This window comes from Hippoglossus stenolepis, chromosome 2 (genome assembly GCF_022539355.2).
Source record: "Hippoglossus stenolepis isolate QCI-W04-F060 chromosome 2, HSTE1.2, whole genome shotgun sequence".
In the NCBI taxonomy this organism is placed as follows: domain Eukaryota; kingdom Metazoa; phylum Chordata; class Actinopteri; order Pleuronectiformes; family Pleuronectidae; genus Hippoglossus; species Hippoglossus stenolepis.
The window spans coordinates 7,312,110-7,330,574 of record NC_061484.1 but is presented as its reverse complement, the minus strand read 5'-3'; the positions used below and the strand labels follow the sequence as shown (position 1 = coordinate 7,330,574).

Here is an 18,465-nt window from a genome sequence, read left to right as displayed (position 1 = left end):
AATGCTGTTGCTGTTACAGTTTACCCTGGTGTTGTGCTTGTCAAAGTTTTTCTGACGGATACTGAACCAACATTATGTTCCTTTTACACATTAAGTCTGAAAATGAGATGTTGATGTTAATGATTTAAATTTCTACGAGTAACCTTTAACACTTTTAAATGCAGCGCTGTTTATGTCTCCGCTGCAGTAATCGGTGGTGTGACATATTAACTTCCATTAGTTACACTTTAAGAGGGTGTTTTGCATGTGTGATAATGATTCCCTGTTGCTTGTTTTCCAGGTTTGTGCCTGCCAAGTACGTGCCACCGGTAAGATGTACGCCTGTAAAAAGCTGGAAAAGAAACGTGTGAAGAAAAGAAAAGGTGAAGCAATGGCACTAAACGAAAAACGCATTTTAGAAAAAGTTAACAGTAGTTTTGTAGTAAGTACTACCTTTTTCTTATTCAACCTTTTCATCAGAAATGTACCTGTTTTCTGTGTCTTTGTGTGAGTGTTTGTGCGTGCACCCTGTCGCTGTCTGTGAGAGTGTTGTTTGTTATAACTCCAGGATCCTGCAAATGAAATTGAACGGCGTGTTTGCAAAGGCTGTTAATCTGCTTTTAAAGACAGTTGCTGCAACCTCTCAACTGTTTGTTTAATGACGTCCACGGCAGGTGGGAAGCCTGTGAATGACGGTGACTTAAAGTTTCACGTGTTGCAGTGGGGAGAGATGTGACAAAACTACAAAAGGAAGGACATAATTATGTTAATTACCAGTTGCAGGTGCAGCAAGGCTTTTTTTGCAATATCTGACTAGTTCTTCCGACCAGCATAGAACCCAAATGCTACGTTATGTTTTCGTAGCAAACCTGCCATTTTGCACACACGCCATGTTTGATTTTGTTTGGAGTTTTCTGTAAATCCTGAATCATATGTCAATTTGTTCATACATTGATTGAAACCTGTTTGCGACCTTACTTTTCTCCCAATGGTGTTAAAAAGTGAAACATAAGCTGCTTTCAGACATGCACCAAACTCTGGATAATCTCCTCAAATTATCCAGAGGGGCTGTATCTGAGAACACAAATGTCTGAGTGAGCAGCTCTGTACATTTTTTGAAGTTTCTCTTGCCAGTCCCCTAGTAAAAACTCTGGAGAATGTCCGTATGAGCCCATGTGAGAACACAGCAGGAGATCCTCTGGAGAATTTACAATGAGTGAGTGGGCAAGTTGATGACATTTCTAACACGTGACAGATGCAAAAATGAATAAAACAAAATGAATACAAATATCTAAATGAAAAGCGATCCCATACATGTAGAAGACATCCAACTGAGATTTGACGAGAGATTTTGGTGATGAGGGCCGACACTGGTGTCAATGAGCTGTAAACAAAAATATGTGATCTCTGCAGGAGAATTCATACATAATCTCCTGCCTTGCCTGCTGCACCCTCACCTCAACGCTCCAGAGATTGCTTTGTTGTCTGAGCGGAGAATCTCCTGTTGGGTTAATCATGTGTGAAAGGCAAACTCCGGACAAATTGCGAACCCAATTGTGTGGATACTTTCTGGAGTTCATGTCTGAAAACAGCTTTACTTCACACACACACACACACACACACACACACACACACACACACACACACACACACACACACACACACACACACTTAATATTTGTCTGATTTTAACTGTTTACTAAATCCTGAATTCACTAATGGATGGATTCCTCAAAAAACAACTTATTGGTCATTGCAGTCACCTTAAAACTGAAAAACGCCCATTGTAAAGATATTTCAAAATACGAATATCAGATACCCGTTACTAATTGAATGTAGTTTATTTGAGGCCAGAAAAAAACAGGTCTGTAATCGTTGAAAACTGCATGTCACAGAAGTAACCTGGGCATGGTATATTAGGAGCTGTTTCCATGAACAAATTACCAAAGAATTTCATAATAGAATTGCTACTGCCCTCATTAGGGAAACACTATTTAATCTGGTTTCCCTGGTCATCCAACCACATTAAATAACTGGCACAAATGTCATTAGCATAGTTGACCACAGAATGCAGATGAAGGTAAAAAAGTTCAAAGCTTTTCCAAGCAGAGCAGCTAAATGTAGGAGAAGTAAGTACAGTGTGTACACATGATGTGCACCAACCCAAAGAAAGAAAATCATTACCCTGCCACTGTACCCCCATGCCTCAAGCTCTTAATGGTGGCATTGCTCTTGGCTGATTTTCCTATGGAAGATTTCTATAAATTGAGCCATAATCATGAGTAAGCAGTGGTTTTTGGCCACTGCTGTAATGCCAAGCTTGAACGCTTTTTAGGGAGTCACCTAGCTTTTAATTTCTTCCATGCTGCACCAAAGCCCTCCACTGAAGGGCTGGAGTGTACAGCTAACAGTCCGTTAACCTGTAAGATGATACTGTGGGAACAGATTATAGGAACAGTTCATGACCCTGAAGGTTTAATTTGTTAACTATTACATTTGAGCATTAATTGGTATTCTATCGAAAAATTCTACTACAAATGAGAAACAAGAGCTGCCATTTGTCAGTGTTGCGGCTCCTGAATGGATCTAGGGGTTCCAGGAGACAAAAACACAACAATCAAGGAAGTTTGAGGGAATCAGAGTAGAAGAGAAAACATTTTACTGGGTTTACACATTTAACAATTTTAATTTCCATGTCTATGAATCATCGGAACTACTATTTCCTCTTACTGTGTGTGACGGTATACATGTTCCTGATGTATCTATATTCCTTTGTCCTCTTCTTGTCACTTTTTGTGTATAAATATGCAAATGCTTGAAGTTTCATCCTCCTTTAAAGGCAGATGTTAACACCAGGACTCAGATGCATTTGGAAAAGTAGTGCTGTGTGCTTCTCTTTCCATTTTGTCCAACTGTACGCACAAGAAACGTCTCAGGTGCTCAGGCAGGAAAAGAAAACTTAGCTTTGGCTCAACGTCCTAGTTCCCTCCAGAAAAATTATTGTTCCAAAGACAAGAAAATTGCAGCAAGTGCTCATTTAACATTTTTGGAACATGTCAAGGAGAAAGTAGAGGGATCATTTTTGGTCTGTGGGTGTGAGTGTGTGTACTCTGAATATTTGTACATACTGTAGAACATGGTGTAACTACAGAACTGTGCTATTGATCTGTAGTACAGTAACCTAGACTGTAACAGAGCCCCCCCAGTCTCTCTTTGTGTTCTCTATGTGAAGCTAACGGTTGTGTTTGGGTTCTACTACGTGTTGGATTAGTCTGTTTCAAATGCCGCATGAGCTATGCTGCGTGTCTTTGTTTTGAGTGAGTCATGGCAGAGACATGTATGGGCATGCACACACACAAACACACACACACAGAACCATTTGCCAATCCCAGGTGACAAGATCTGCTAGTCTGAGGTTCTGTAACAAGCCCACTCCAGTGTGTGTGTTTGAATGTATGTGTGTGTGTGTTCGTTCTCTGTGCTGCAGGCAGAACTGATGACTCTTCATGTGCCTCTCTACCTACGAGAGCAGCTCTGTTGCCTAGCAACACTGACCAAACAGCAGTAGCAAGGAGAAGAGTCAAGTGCTCTCTCAAACCCCTCATTTCTCTCTCTCGCTATTCTTCTTTACCTTTTTTTTTTGATCAGTGCATACGATTAGTCAATACATACTGTTTGGTTTAAGATATAACCCATCCACATATTTTTCATGTGGGTATGACACGTATGTGTGTGAGACACAGAGCAGGGTCACCTGGATTTTATTGTAAAACAGTTGCCAGTTTGGTCAAATTTATTTAACAATTTAAATGCATCTTATATTGAAAAAAAACAGTCTGATATATCATTACATGATTTTTCCATAAAAGAATATTAGATAACTGATCACGTAATAAAACAAGAAAATCTAATTTAATCAGTGAACAATTGAACATGAGAAATGTCCATAACTGTCATGTTCATTACTTGAGAAAACTCTGGGGGGGCACACATGTTGTGATGTTATGATTCACCTCCTTTGAGAGTAAAGTCATTTCCAGTGAGCTAATGGGCGCTCTTCTATTGCATTAGCACAGATGTGAGGCAGTAGAGGACATTTTGATTGTACAGTTAAAACAGCTTTTTTCATTATTACGAGGCTTTTTAGAATTATACATTGTGTGTGTGTGTGTGTGTGTGTGTGTGTGTGTGTGTGTGTGTGTGTGTGTGTGTGTGTGTGTGTGTGTGTGTGTGTGTGTGTGTGTGTGTGTGTGTGTGTGTGTGTGTGTGTGTGTGTGTGTGTGTGGTCCAAATCTGACGACATACTCTTTAGCAGATGGGATTCCTCCCAATGGCAGCAACATCCTGCTTGTACATAGCGGCACATGCACACTCACAATACCCTGCATGTCATTGACCCACAGGGGGGAGGAGGGGAGGGAAGTGGGCGCTGGTGGGAATGAAGGGAGAAAAGAGAGATAGATGGTTGGATTAGAGGGACAGGACATGAGCGAATGGAGTAATGAATGGAGAGGAAGCTTCTGGTTTTCCATATCTGTGATGTATCGCTCTCAGTTTTTCTTTGTGTACATTCTTGAGATTGTGATGTGGGATAATGGACCAATAATTTGGGCATTAACCAAACCAATTGAAAAAATCGTGCTCCTCCAACCACTGTGTCTCTTACCACTGCTCTTCCCTCTTCCTCCTCCTTCTCCCCGCTCTCTCTCTTCTTGTCCTCTTCTACACCGACTTCTTCCCTGACTCGACCCTCACCTCCCTTGTTATCGCTTCCCCCAAATTTGCCTCCCTGTCCAGGTTAGTCTAGCATATGCCTATGAGACCAAGGATGCGCTGTGCCTGGTGCTGACCATAATGAATGGCGGTGACTTAAAGTTTCACATCTACAACATGGGCAACTCTGGGTTTGACGAGCAGAGGGCCATCTTCTACGCTGCTGAGATCTGCTGTGGCCTTGAGGACCTGCACCGTGAGAGGATAGTCTACAGGTAAAGGTCACACAGGGGTTAGAAACACTTTGGGCCAGGTGAAGATGTGTTGTCAAGTCAAAAAAATATATAATTTTATGATTGTTCCATGATCGTATCTTTGTTTTGAACATTTGAAGATCCTGTGGGCCATCTGTACTCTCTCACGTCAATATGGAGGCTTTAGGAAAAATGCTTGGGGTATTTTAAGGTTCCTTTTCTCTGGGGACATTGTGAGGTTTACAGGCCCAGAAGCACTTCATGAAGTTGCCTAAAACTGACTAAATGTCCTGGCATTTAAAGGAGCTCTCTTCAAATTGTTCACACGAAGTTCAGGTTACTTACAGTGGTACTATTTACATATGAATGTTACCAAACCCTATCTTTTTTCCATACTTAACTCCCTCTGTAGTTGAGACTACTACAGTGCTTGCATAGTGCATTCTGGTGTAATATTTAACCATAAATAGTCTGCATTTAACTATCTTTTTGTTTCATTGTAAGTTTTCAGACATACTTAGAAGCTTGCATTCTGTTCTAGTGTAGGAAATGGCTTGTTGGTAGCGAATTTCCAAAGGAGTTTTCAGGCACTGGTTGAGTTTTGGCTAACGCTATTAGAAATACAAAGATTATGTCAATCAAGACTGAAAAGGCCCAATTATTCTTAAGATTAATTATCCAAAGGTTTTTGAGAAAGTATACACAGACATCTTCTTTTCTAATTACCTCAAGATGTCAATGAATTTGACAATGATTTGTCGCTTTCGTTGTCCTTGGACGGTTCAATATCTTAGGCGGTGGCTGCAGGTATGCAAACACTTACAACGCAACATGGCACCACAAATATTGCACTAAGCATGGTCTGCGTTGACTTTAAATAGTGTAACCATGCCAATTTCTGCTCGCCGCTACCCTGCCTCACTGTGACTTGAACAACATGTAGGGGATTACAACATAGCAACATTAGTCTTGGTCCTTTCTTGCAGATCTGTAATACCGACAAGCTCGGCACGCAAACCTCCTTGTCCCGATTATTAAGACTTAGCTTGTGAAAAGTAAACACATGCATAATAGTTTTGTGGCTGAGAGAAAATATCTGATGAAGACACATTGACAGGATTAGAGTTATCTCAGATTAGGTTTGGGGCTTGAAATTTGTATTAAAATGGGTGTGGAGATTGAAACGTTTTAACCACAGACCGTGAGGGTGAAATGAAAAGATTTAATCCCAATGCATCATGGAAAATGTGAGATCTGAGATATTGAAGTCATGAAATCACTACTGGATGAGCAGTAGGGAGTCAGTGGGATATCCCTTTAATCAAGAGACCTAATTTGGTTTAACAATGCAAGAGGTTTAAAAACCATGCAATAACTTTTTGTCGGCACTCTGACCCAGCCATGGTGTCAATAAGAGAGATATTTTAAAGAAGAAGAAGAATATAAAGTCCTGGATAATGACGTGTGACTGGATTAATGTTTTTCTGATTTCACTGAGGTGTGTCACACTCGATGGAACCTCAAAGTAATGTTAACATAAACACTGATGTTCCTAGAACACACATGCTCCCTCATACACACGCCCCACATATTCACATAAACACACACACTGTTCTTTGATGTCCACGTGTGTTATAAGAGACTTCACTGTTAGTACTATGGTTAAGGTTGGCATTCGTAAAGTGACCCAGTTTTCATAGATATTATAATAATACAATAAATGGCAAACGTCTGGTATCTTGCTTTTGTCAAAGTTACCTGAGATAATTAAGAGGATCCAGATAAAACAAATGATAATTAAATGTTTATTAAATGACAAGAAAAACAAATTGATGAGTTTTGAGAGGGGTTTAATACAAAACTGACCAACGAGCTTAAATCCTCAGGAATTTGTGTTGCAACACTATTGAAAGCAGAACTGTGGCTCAGTCCCACACATTACACATTTGGTCACAAATAAAGAAAATTAAGATAAATATTATTATCTAATCTATTTAATAATCTAATCTAATGAGAGACTGTAAAAGAACAGAAAGCACACAGGCACTAAAAGACAACGAAAGGTCAACAAAAAGACACGCTAATGAAGAGTACAAATATGTATCGTTCTCTCTTTTTGAACATGCATTATGTCATATGTATCACTCACTAATGTGCCCTTCTTTTCTGGCAGGGATTTGAAACCTGAAAATATCCTTCTGGATGATCGTGGTACGTCCCAATTCTTTTTTTCCCTCTTGTTTAGTTAAGACCAGAGTGGAGTGAGCCAATATGTGGGCAAACTTCTTGGCTTGGGAATATTATTTGTTTTCCACTGTTTATTTGATGTAACTCATAACACATAGCTCACAATGTCCAAAACAAGTGAACAGTTTGTAAGGAGCCCAATTTGTAATGTGCACGCACCACAGCAGAGTGTCTCCCCATCGCTCTCGAATAGTCCTCTCCTCAAGTTTCTCACATCACGCTCTCTCCTCTGACTCATTCTCCTGTATTATCTCTTCTCTGTGACACGGTCTTATCTGGAAATAGAGGAATCTCCTCTGTGTTGGTCTGAAACGCTTACTCTTCTTATTCTCTGTCTTAACCACTTATATATACAAATATATGTATGTATTTATGTATGTATGTATGTGTATGTGTGTATATATTAATTTTAGCATAACATGATTGTTGTCAGGGCACTTCTGCTTCGACCTTTGCTACTTATTAGTGGTTTCTCAGAACAGTGGATGTCCCAGAAATCTAAATATATTTCTCTGTACATCACTTAAACAAGTGTAAGTGATTATTGAAATATGCACAACACCACCATCTCAGTTTGGTAGTGAATCTGTGGTTCTTGTTTAGGACACATTCGGATTTCCGACCTGGGCCTTGCTGTTCAGATCCCTGAAGCAGAGACGATACGAGGGAGAGTGGGGACTGTTGGATACATGGGTAAGAATAAAATAAAAAACTTTATAAAAGTTGAAAGCGAGCATTAGCACTCATGGTCACTTTATTAAATCAGGTTTTGCTCAAGTATCTCTCTGATACCCTCTTCTACCTCATTTCATTCTTTTTACCTCAATACAACCAATCCTTTGCCAACCGTGCATTCATGTGCTCCTCGGAATGTCCCATTTCCCGAGTTGGGAAGTCATTGTTCTGAAGTCGGTGTGATCATGTGCTTTGAAGTTGGAATTTGGGAAAAAAACATGGACACTCTGTGTTGTATTTATGTGTTTGGAACTTTAAACAACACAATGCACATTAACAGTAAAAACGTCTGTCATGGCTAAAAGAGTGAGAGATGGACATGCAGTTTGCAAGTGACCAAAGTGTAACATTCAACAAGTTCAATTGAAGAGCTGTTATTTAGAGTTTAGTGCAAAATTATGTTAATTGGTTTATACGTGATGACGTCAGCAATTCTGCAACTCCAGTACTAAAAAGTTGATGAATTGTGACGTTTGTGAATTTTCCCAGTTGAGAACTTCTTTTTCCAATTATTCTGACACCACATGAGCACTATAACTCATCTGTACACAACTTTTTACTCCCTCAGCTCCTGAGGTGATCCAGAACGAGAGCTACAACTTCAGCCCGGACTGGTGGGGGCTGGGCTGCCTGATCTTTGAGATGATCCAGGGCCAGTCTCCCTTCCGCAAGCGCAAGGAGCGCGTCAAGCGGGAGGAGGTGGACAGGCGAGTGCGCGAGGACCAGGAGGAGTACTCTGATAAGTTCTCAGAGGAGGCGAAGGACATCTGTAGACAGGTGAGCGTGAGAGGATAGAAGTGCTGGATGAATGTGGGATTAGGTGATGAATGGGGAAAAAAGGGCAAAGGAAGGAAAGAACATTAAAACATAAGTGGCAACTTTCAGAAAAGAATACTGAAAAGGCTCTTCGTTATATTGTGTCATATCTGATGTTTTTATTAGTTCAGATGTTTTCTAAATGTCTTCTTCATCACATATCATAGCCTTCAAGCCAATAGCCACCAGTCCATTTTTGCTACACCCACTTTTCCTGTTCCTTTGGCTTATTGTTTCAATTCTTATAGGAAAAAGCCTACTCAGAAGGGTACTATTCCCAATTAAATGTAGTTTAAACCTTTTATACAATGTTTTTGGCCACTTGAGGGCAGTGGAACAAACTATAAACTCAACAAAGACATATAGAGCTAAACAGCGTGGTTCTGGAAGTAAAACTCCCATTCATTTTCTGGATAGAGATTTTCATTATCAGCCATAATTTTGTCCTTTATAATATCAACCACATTTTAAGAAAAACATGTTTGTGTTTTATAACATTGTGTTTTATTCACATGCTGTGTCCAAAGAGTCCAAAGGGGTAAAAATCAGATCATATACTGGAGTGTAGTGTTAGTGAGGGCCAGCTTGTAGGTTCGCAATGGTTTTTGGGATTCCTAGTTCCTCCACTCTGAAAAATATTATAAATATGATCTTTTAAAAGTTGAAATGCTAAAATCAGAAACTGAAAAACTCAAACAGTGGGGCTGAAAGAGGTTAAAATACTCTGTAGAGCTAATGGGATCACAGTGCTGGGCTGCCATTATACAAAACCACAAGAACATTTCACACACGCATAACATTTCAAAGTTAAGGTAAAATATCGATTAGTGCAAATTTAAGGAAAACAAAGGTTTATTACAACTCCATCTCTCTTTCACCTCCTCTGTCCTATACAATGTCACTAACTCTGTGATCCAAGAGGGAGCCACTGAGCTGCTATGCTTCAGAGCAGGAGGGGATGGGACGTTTATTTGTGTGATGCGGTGGAACATTCTGACCCGAGGTTCAAGCAGATTCAAAGGTTCCCCCGGGGAGAAGAGCAGTGGTGGAGGGAGCGGGGAGAAGAGAGGTTTCTGCGAGAATGGGAGTAAGATAATAAAGAAGGCCAGAGAGCGGTGGCTCTTACCGCAGCCCAGAATAAAGTGATCTAAGTCGTCAGGATTGGAAAGTAAGAGTCTGCTTTGAACCCTGGTGTAAATTAAGCAGGGATTGCACAAGGACAACCGGAAACAAAGTGGAAAATAAGAGATGTGCTGAAGAAAGTGAGAGGATATGTGTCAGTGAAAGCCCTCAGCTTTTAGATGACGAAAGGGCCAGTGAGAGTATCCACTGATCCACTTTATAAGCCTGCTGTCCTGTGGGTGGTGTGCTGGTAATATTATTGAGAAGCTCTTATAGAGACGAACTCGAACTCCATCCATCATAGTGTTGCATTATTTATGGTCTTGTATTGGTCTTCATTAGATTATGTAGGATCAGACACATTAAATCCAGAGGATTACCTGCAAACTACGTCCATGTGTGTTAAGTATATGATGTACTGGAGAAACTGGTCATAAATCTCTCATGAGTTGTCCAACATCACCTCCATGAGTGTGTGATTTGTCGTTGGAGAAAAGGGCTTTAATAGTTTTATGGTATTCCAAATGAGAAATTAGAATCACATTTAGCTATAATATATCTGCCAGAGACATTTGGGCACACACACATCTTTAGAGAATTTAATCTATTTACTCTTCCTCATCCTCCTATGCATCAGCTCCTGGTCAAGGAACCCAAGGAGCGCCTCGGTTGTCTGGGTCACGGGGCCATAGAGGTCAAGCAGCACCCGATCTTCAGAAACATCAACTTCAAACGGCTGGAGGCGAACATGCTGGACCCTCCCTTCAGCCCAGATGTAAGAACTACTCTCACACACACACAAGCTCCCAGCATGCACTGCACTGTACATACAGGCTCAATTCACAGCTTGTAGCCTGAAACCTCGTTGAGCTGTGAATCAGCATACAGGAAATACCATTGTCACAAGTAAACAAACACTTCCAGTATAAGACCAGTGATCAGGGAAGCCAGAGGGGGTGATGAGGTGCGGTCGTATAATTTCCGTGTTGTATGAAATCCCAAACTGGCTGATAGAACCAATTATTGCAGACATCACAAATGGATGTAGTTCAACAAAAATAACCGCTAGCTTTCGTGCTGCACTTGTGACTAGCATAACAAAGCTGTTCATAGAGAGAGTCCTCACAGTTTCAGTGTCATAAATAGACTCGGTGAGGGAGAGTGAATGACCCCAGAGGTTAAATCAATAGCTGAAAGTAGATAGTGTTATCTGCAATTCTATTTTGGGTTATTCAGGTCAGTAGAACCACACTGACGTCAGTAGCAACACAGGGTCCTCAGTTGTGTGAAGATTTACATGTTGGTCAAATATCCTTTTTTCCCCCTTTCATTCAAAAATACTTACGCATTTAACAATTTTTATGAATCTGTCTATCTCCCTCTTTCTAATTCTATCACGTCTCATTCTCTCATTCAGCCTCGGGCCGTGTACTGTAAAGACGTCCTGGACATTGAGCAGTTTTCCACTGTCAAAGGCGTGAACCTTGACCCCACAGATGACGACTTCTACCACAAGTTTGTCACAGGCAGTGTCTCCATCCCGTGGCAGAATGAGGTACTGCACACCCAGGCCTCTCCGATGATGTCATTGTTCAGTCTCACAGCAGACATAACGCAGAACAACACCGGTGGTGTCATAGTGATACATATATCAGTGTAGGAGGATAAATTGTCGTTGATGCTCATTAATAGTTAATTGTGAATGAGTAAAGTCGGTGGAGTGCGGAGGTGTTGATTTACATCCTACATGTGTAAATAAGATGGATACTGAAGGTTTTCTGCAAAGAAGGTTGCTGATAAACAAACCCACCCAATGCTTACTAACATGTCTGTTGTAGAATTAAAATCTGAGTGTGAAAAGTATCAGGCTGCATAACTGGACCTCTTATCTTTTGCAGATGATCGAGATGGAGTGCTTTAAAGAAATCAATATCTACGAGACGGATGGGACCCTGTGCTCAGACCTAGACATAAACCGGCCCAACCCTCCACCAAAGAGAGGCTTCTTCTACCGCCTGTTCAGAAGAGAGGCAAGTGCTAGTGCTCCGGCAACTGTTCGAGGGGGTGGGGGCTAAGGTACTTCCTCTCTTACTTCTTTCCTCCCTTTTTTTCCGAGGCCTTGTCCAAACTCCACATGTGAAAAGATTACTCCTCAACCCCAGAGAAATTCGAATGTTAAATAGTTGTTTCCAGTCCATTTGTGTTAGTTGGAATAAGGCCTCCCTTTTTTTTTTTCTCAATTGGAAATTTTCAGTCCTTTGCTTATCCCTCTGCACGTCCCTTCCTGTATTTTGTACTTTGTTTTAGGGGTCAAACATAGGAAATATTTCTTTGATTGTACTGGTTTAGAGTTGTGGGAAGACTTGCCATTTATAATAAATGTAACTTTATTTGTATAGCATTTTTCAATACGAGTAACACAGTGCTTTCCAAAACCCATATGAAATGCACAAACAGAGTAAATAAATAAAAATAATGAGGATACAAATAATAACAGTCATAGACATCATGTAATAAAAGCTTTTTTTATAAAGATGTGTCTTAAGCAGAAAGATAAATCGGTAACGGATTCTGCCAGTCTAATCTCTTCTGGCAGATTGTTCCAAAGTGTAGTGCAATAACATGACAGTTAGCGTTAAGTTGCCAGCTTGATTACCAGTTCATTTTACTTAGAGTCTTAAATGTGTTCAAGATGAGCTTCGATATTTCATTTTAAAACCACCCTCATAGCTAGGAAGTAGCTAAATACTATCTAATCACAGCTTCTGAGCTGTCAATATGTCCCTCCACACTATAAAATCAGACGGTGTCAATCAAGCAATGGTTAGTACAGAAGCACATTTAAACAGACGACGCATTTACATTTTTTATTGTTTTATTTGATATTTCTATTATAAAGGAAGTGCAATAATAGAAGAATCTTCCATTTCATGCCTTATGTTGTCTTCTAACTTGCTCGGAGTTGTGTGTCTGAGTGCTGGACACCACAGAATTACGTAATGTGGTCAAGTCACAGACGCCGTTTCTAGAGATCATGGCATCATTTTTTCACATGCGAGATGGCGAAATGGTGAGAGTTGCTGATACTAGTGATATATTCTGACCTTTTGGTTCTCCCCAGGTCTGTTTTAAGAGCAGTTACAGTGACGACGAGACCGGAGAGCCCTCGCGACTTTAAACCACTCCCTTCAACCCGCCGGTTAGCCCCACCCCGCCCCTCCCTCGCCGCTGAACTTCACCACAAACTCCAACCGAGCGCAAATCTTAGGAACTCAGTGAATGTTGACCTGTATTTATGAGCTGTATTAAAAGTGTATTATAATTAAAGAAAAAAGTATGAGTTTAAAGATTTTGTACATTTGTACTTGAATTTATGTCTAGATGTATATTTTCACTAAAGGTTGTATTGTACAAAAAGCCATAAAAGTACCACTTGAATGCATACATTACATTTTTTTTTTTTTTTTTACTTTCCTTTTGGAATGAGTATGGATAATGTGTATTGGGGAGTTTTTTAAGAAGCACAGTACCAGTTGTTGTTTTGTTTTTTTCTCGATGTAGCATAAGGCCTTTTTTGTTTTTATATGTGCTGTATGTTTGTCATTGATTTGGCCAACGTGACGTGTTGTTAGCACATCAGATCCACCCCCATCCCGAACTAACCTTTAGCCTCTCAACCCATCGAGGCTCAGGTAGATCTGAGTGGGCGTAGATCTAAATGAATCCAGTCTTAGGTTGCTGTGTTGAGGCCATGCTGCTTAAACCTTCCCATATATTTCCCAGCTCTCCACATTTTTCATTGGGAGTCTAAGATCCTTCCCTCAGTCCAGTTAGGCAGTTTGTGGTGGAATGGACGGCCTGCGTGGTAAAGCATCAGCTAGTGGCCTGGACCGGCTCCATTCTAGCAGAGACGGTGGATTTCTGTCTGACAACTTTTTCGTCAGCATGCGCAACATTAAGTATCCTTACAAATACAAAGGACATATTATGGAGGTCAGTTTGCGTGACACACGGCCTGATTATCATTCCTGGACCTCTCCAAAAACCTTTCCAGGGATGCAAACTGCTCAGATGCGCAGTGTTTCCTTTGGGAGCGCAGCTGCTGAGTAAACGTCTGTTACATTGCTCACTCAGGCTGAACATGTTTCGGTGACTTATATTTACCCCCCACCCTTTTCATGCTTTTGTCATACTACCTAGCTTTTCTGTGTCATTGCTCCGTGCAGAGCGGAAATGCTTTCACTTGAAACTTCTTAGTAATTTGCTTCCCATATTTTTTTTGTACACTAGAAAGCCTATGAGTGATTGACTGGAGAATGACTTGGAACATATGGGGGACAGCTGGGGATGAGGACAATGATGCCACTGTATTAGATCTGACCTGCAGCATCATCGAGAAAACAAATTGCTGATGCATCAAACTGACTTCCAATGATCCAGCTGTCAGCAGCTATTAGCCTCTGCACAGAGTCGAGACGCAGCCTGCTTTGGCCTCTGCCTGTTGATCGTAGATAGCTCGATCCCTTTTGGCCTCTTATCCTGCTGGTAGAACGCTAGTAACATCCAGTGGCTTCAGCCGTGTTTGTGATAATGATAAAATCAGTTCGTCGTACCCGTGGCCATCTTTGATTTTTGCTTTGAAGTCCTGGATGTTGTTCTCTCAGAGGAACGACATCAGAAAGTTGCTTGTATGAGAGTAGACCAGGAGAAACACTTGACCACTTTCACTGCTACAATATTTATGCATTTAGTTTGGTTTCCTTTCAGTTTAACCAATCATGAACAAATACATGTTCTGTACATTTCCCGATCATGTTATACACAGGATTCATTTTTCTGCTCTCACTTGCATTTCTGATGCCATTTTGCTTCATGAGAAAGATGCTGTATACTCCCCATCACCTGTTTTAATGCTGTGAATATCCAATCTGGACATGTTAGCTTTGTGTGTGTATATTACACTGTATGCTAATGCAGCTTTTGGTCAGTCTAATGCATTGAAGTAAATTAGCCGTGTGCTGTAAGAATTGAGTTACATTAAGGATTCATTCATAATCTGATTCTATTTTTTTTCTCCACAAAAAAAAGCAATGTCTGCCTTTTTTTGTCAGCACAACATTTCAAAATCATTTAGGGGTTTGAATGTCAGTTGAACACATTTCTAACATTTGAGATGACCTGCAGTTGAAATGGTACGCATAGAGTTCCCCGTCTGTTTGGAGAGTCTGCGGTTTGCCGATTTAGTAATTTTGGTTTCCCCTCCCCTTGTTGCACACTCCATTATCAAAATCAGGAATCGAACGCGTGCATCTAGCTGTTGCTGGCTTTCGTTACTTGAGTTTCTTTAGTGTCTTTATTTTTTTGTTGTTGCTCTCAGGCACATTTTAAAGCTGATTTCTCTTGCCAGTGTAGATTTTAGCCTTTTAGCTCTTTAGCCTCAAAAACCTTGTAAATGATGTATTTCTAACATGTAACTAAGCTCTAACACACACACACACACACACACACTCACAGGGAAACAAATGTGTTTGCCTGCCATGCCTCTGTCATTGTTTGGAGTAACTTTACTGTCATACCACCCATACAGCAGTAAAGTTGAGTTCTTTTCCGTTTCATTGCACTATGGTGTGTTTTGACAATGATTATATAGGAAGTGTCTTTAACTTTTTTTGCCAATGATACCAAAAGCGACATTTGAGTAAATCAAACTTGTTTCGTTTGCTGAAGAATTTACTAAAGAAAGACTGACAGCCTTTATTCTATGTGCCAATTATTAGAGTTAATTTCTGACATCCCATCTTTTTTCAACCTCTTTATCCTTCCGTCCGCTCTAAGAGAAATCCCTTCACATAAAGGAATTTCAACAGTTCAACAGTTTTGAATGTCCGCACTAAGTGCATTTTAATGCCTGTTTTAAAAAAAATACATATGTTTTATTACTCAAGCATGTATTGGTTTGTAATACTTCAGGTTCCTTATATATGTAAATTATGACCTTCTAGTGCCAACATATCTCACTGGTATCTGAGAACAACCTTATAAATGGCATGGTGACCAGCTGAATTAGCCCAGTTTGAATACACAACAAGCATTCCTGCTCTCCTGCCTTCCTCCAAGGCGCTGATGGCGAGTGCGTCTCCCTACAAACTGGGATGATGCGCGCTAGCACCGGTTAGAAGTGAGAGATCCTCAGTTCCTTGATGTCACCTGAGTCTAGTTTAGGGATAACCACCGATACAATTCTGGAAATTCTCCAGGATTTTGTCCAGATGTGTCAGTGAAGTGATTTTTTTTTTTTTCAAGGAAGGAAGGAAGCAATGGGAAAATGCATTAGTGGTGTTCAGACTGGGCCTGGGACTTCTTGATTTTTCTTTTCTTCTTTTTTTGTATCTGTACAGTCATGTCGTTCAACCACTGCAGTCATTGTTAATTCTTGTACAAGTTGTATCACTGGTTGTTGTACCATATCTGACATTTGTAATTATGAAATAATACACTGCCATTTGTATAAAAAAAAACTTTTGTCTTGACTTACTTGTGTCATATTTAATTTTGTGGTTTGCTGCGAATAAATTGGACTAGACACGAAAAATAGTTTCATGCTGCTATGACCTGTGTCGTGTCCAAGCCACAATATGCAACTGCACTGATTGCATTAGAGCAGTGTCTCCTGAAAAGTGTCAGGACCCCCTGGGGTGTCGCGAGACACAGAGAAAGGCTTGCAGAACAACACATACGGTTTAAAAACAGTAAAAAACAATAAACAAACATTTTAGCCATAATTTTTTACTAACAATTAAATAAATTGTTTTTAAAGCTATGCATGTAACATGTCTTCAACCCCACTGACTAAACGTGATCATGACAAATAAGTGACAGCATCAGTTGCATTAAGGTCAATTTACAACATATACAACGAATATTGTGAGATGTGCATGTAGTTGATTTATTTCATATCAATATCCTTTAGGAATCATGGGGGTATTGGGGACCCCTGCAGTAGAAGATAGCTGCTGCAGGTAGGACTTCATTCAAGCTCCAACTACTACTTACTATACACATTAAATAAGATTTGATGACCTGTTGGAGTTATAGATTTCTTTATAATTGACTGTTGTCTTCATTCATCCTCTGCCACTCCCACTGAGTCTGAATGGTGGTAACAATACACTTTAGTGTAAATGAACATGTGGATGAGTCAGATAAAGTTAGATCTCCGTCCTCTTTGAGCTCATTCCCTTGTCGCCTCCTCCCTGTCACCACTGATCTCCCTGCTACAATATCAGTGTTGCACAAATCTCTTTTTGTACAAATCTGGATTTCAGGGTCTCGTGACAGCAACAATAACAACAGGGTGAAAAAGTGTCACAGACAACCATTGGTGTTCCCCCAAGTCACTCAGGGTAAAAACCGCATCCTAATTGGCCGTTGAGGCTGAACCCCACCCCTCTATGCAAGCTGTCACACACTCCACTTCCCGGTGAGATTTGTCGGGGGAACGCGACGCTGCACCGAAGATGGATCGTCAGCGACAAACCTTTCGCTCATTCGGGAATAACAGCGTGAAGGAATAAGAGACTGTGTGCCCGGAGAGGAAGCGGAGAGCCGGCGGTAGCTGTCGCGAGCAGTGTTAGCGCTCTGGCCGCTCCACGCCCCGCTGTGCTCGCTCCGTGCGGCTAACCTGTCCCCTCTGTGCCCGTTAGCTCCCATAGTAAATATTAGCCAGTCTGCTTTAGTTGTTGATTGCTAAAATGGCCACCATGGAGAAACTGATGAAGGCCTTCGAGTCCCTGAAGTCCTTTCAGCAGCAGCAGGGACCACCGACCGCCGAGGAGCTCGTCCAGAGGCAGTGAGTGGATTTTAGTCTAACGGGGGTCGCGTAGCAAGCGAGCGAGCTAGCCGCCGCTGGGCTGGACGGGGAAGCTTAGCTCGCTAGCTAACGGTAGCAGCCCTCAGCTACACACGATTTAGGAGTTAGCATGAAGCTAGCTACGCTAACAAGCTGGGAACCAGAGTCGCAGCTGCTATTTAGGTATCTCTTGGTATAATAGCTTCTTGCTAGACACTGTAGCTACAGACGACGAGGCTCCGACCCTCGGTATTCACCTTACGTGTTAACTACACAGGTTCGGAGGATCACAGCAGCTGAATGATAGCTTACATCGAGGCTACGCAAATCTATACCCACGCACCTGCAAAAGGAGTCAAGGACCAAACGATCAGTTCAGATCTGTTTCATAAGTTAACCTCGGCTGTTTGAAAAGACGCGTAAGCAAAGCGATCGTCACATTTTGCATGTAATGCTGCAGAAGAAGGCAGGTAGTAGAAATGCTGCATTCATTGCCCTTTTGATGCACCCGGACTCACGTCATATACTCCATCCTGATCAATGGAGCAAGTGGTTCTGCAACAGTCAGGCCTGTGTGCCTTGTTATTGTTATGCTCCTGCTCAGGAAACGAAGCGTGTCATTCACATGCCAGCCTCTTTCAGTAATGACAGCACCATCTCTTCAAATGTATAGTTCACTTTTATCAGAAAGTAAGACACAGTCCAATCCTTTTAGTCCCACAAAGGGAAATGTCCAAACAGGGGACAGTC

General features: G+C 41.1%; 2 protein-coding genes across 8 annotated transcripts in view; both read left to right on the top strand.

Annotated features, from left to right (window-relative positions):
- The window catches only part of grk4 (G protein-coupled receptor kinase 4), a 48,140-nt gene extending 31,744 nt beyond the window's left edge, over positions 1-16,396 (top strand). Inside the window, exons 8-16 of one of the 2 annotated variants that reach the window (XM_035173457.2) lie at positions 281-421; positions 4,777-4,967; positions 7,120-7,157; positions 7,797-7,886; positions 8,497-8,705; positions 10,504-10,641; positions 11,284-11,421; positions 11,765-11,942; positions 12,988-16,396. In XM_035173457.2, coding sequence (XP_035029348.1) covers positions 281-421; positions 4,777-4,967; positions 7,120-7,157; positions 7,797-7,886; positions 8,497-8,705; positions 10,504-10,641; positions 11,284-11,421; positions 11,765-11,941 — 1,122 coding nt within the window. In that variant the 3' untranslated portion in view covers position 11,942; positions 12,988-16,396. The remainder of the gene's footprint in view (positions 1-280; positions 422-4,776; positions 4,968-7,119; positions 7,158-7,796; positions 7,887-8,496; positions 8,706-10,503; positions 10,642-11,283; positions 11,422-11,764; positions 11,943-12,987) is intronic. The other variant, XM_035173449.2, reaches the window with a different exon arrangement.
- Positions 16,397-17,325: 929 nt separating this feature from the next.
- htt (huntingtin) overlaps positions 17,326-18,465 on the top strand; it is a 32,735-nt gene continuing 31,595 nt past the window's right edge. For all 6 annotated transcript variants that reach the window (XM_035169982.2, XM_035169972.2, XM_035170008.2 and 3 more), the window contains exon 1: positions 17,326-17,715. In XM_035169982.2, coding sequence (XP_035025873.1) covers positions 17,618-17,715 — 98 coding nt within the window. In that variant the 5' untranslated portion in view covers positions 17,326-17,617. The remainder of the gene's footprint in view (positions 17,716-18,465) is intronic.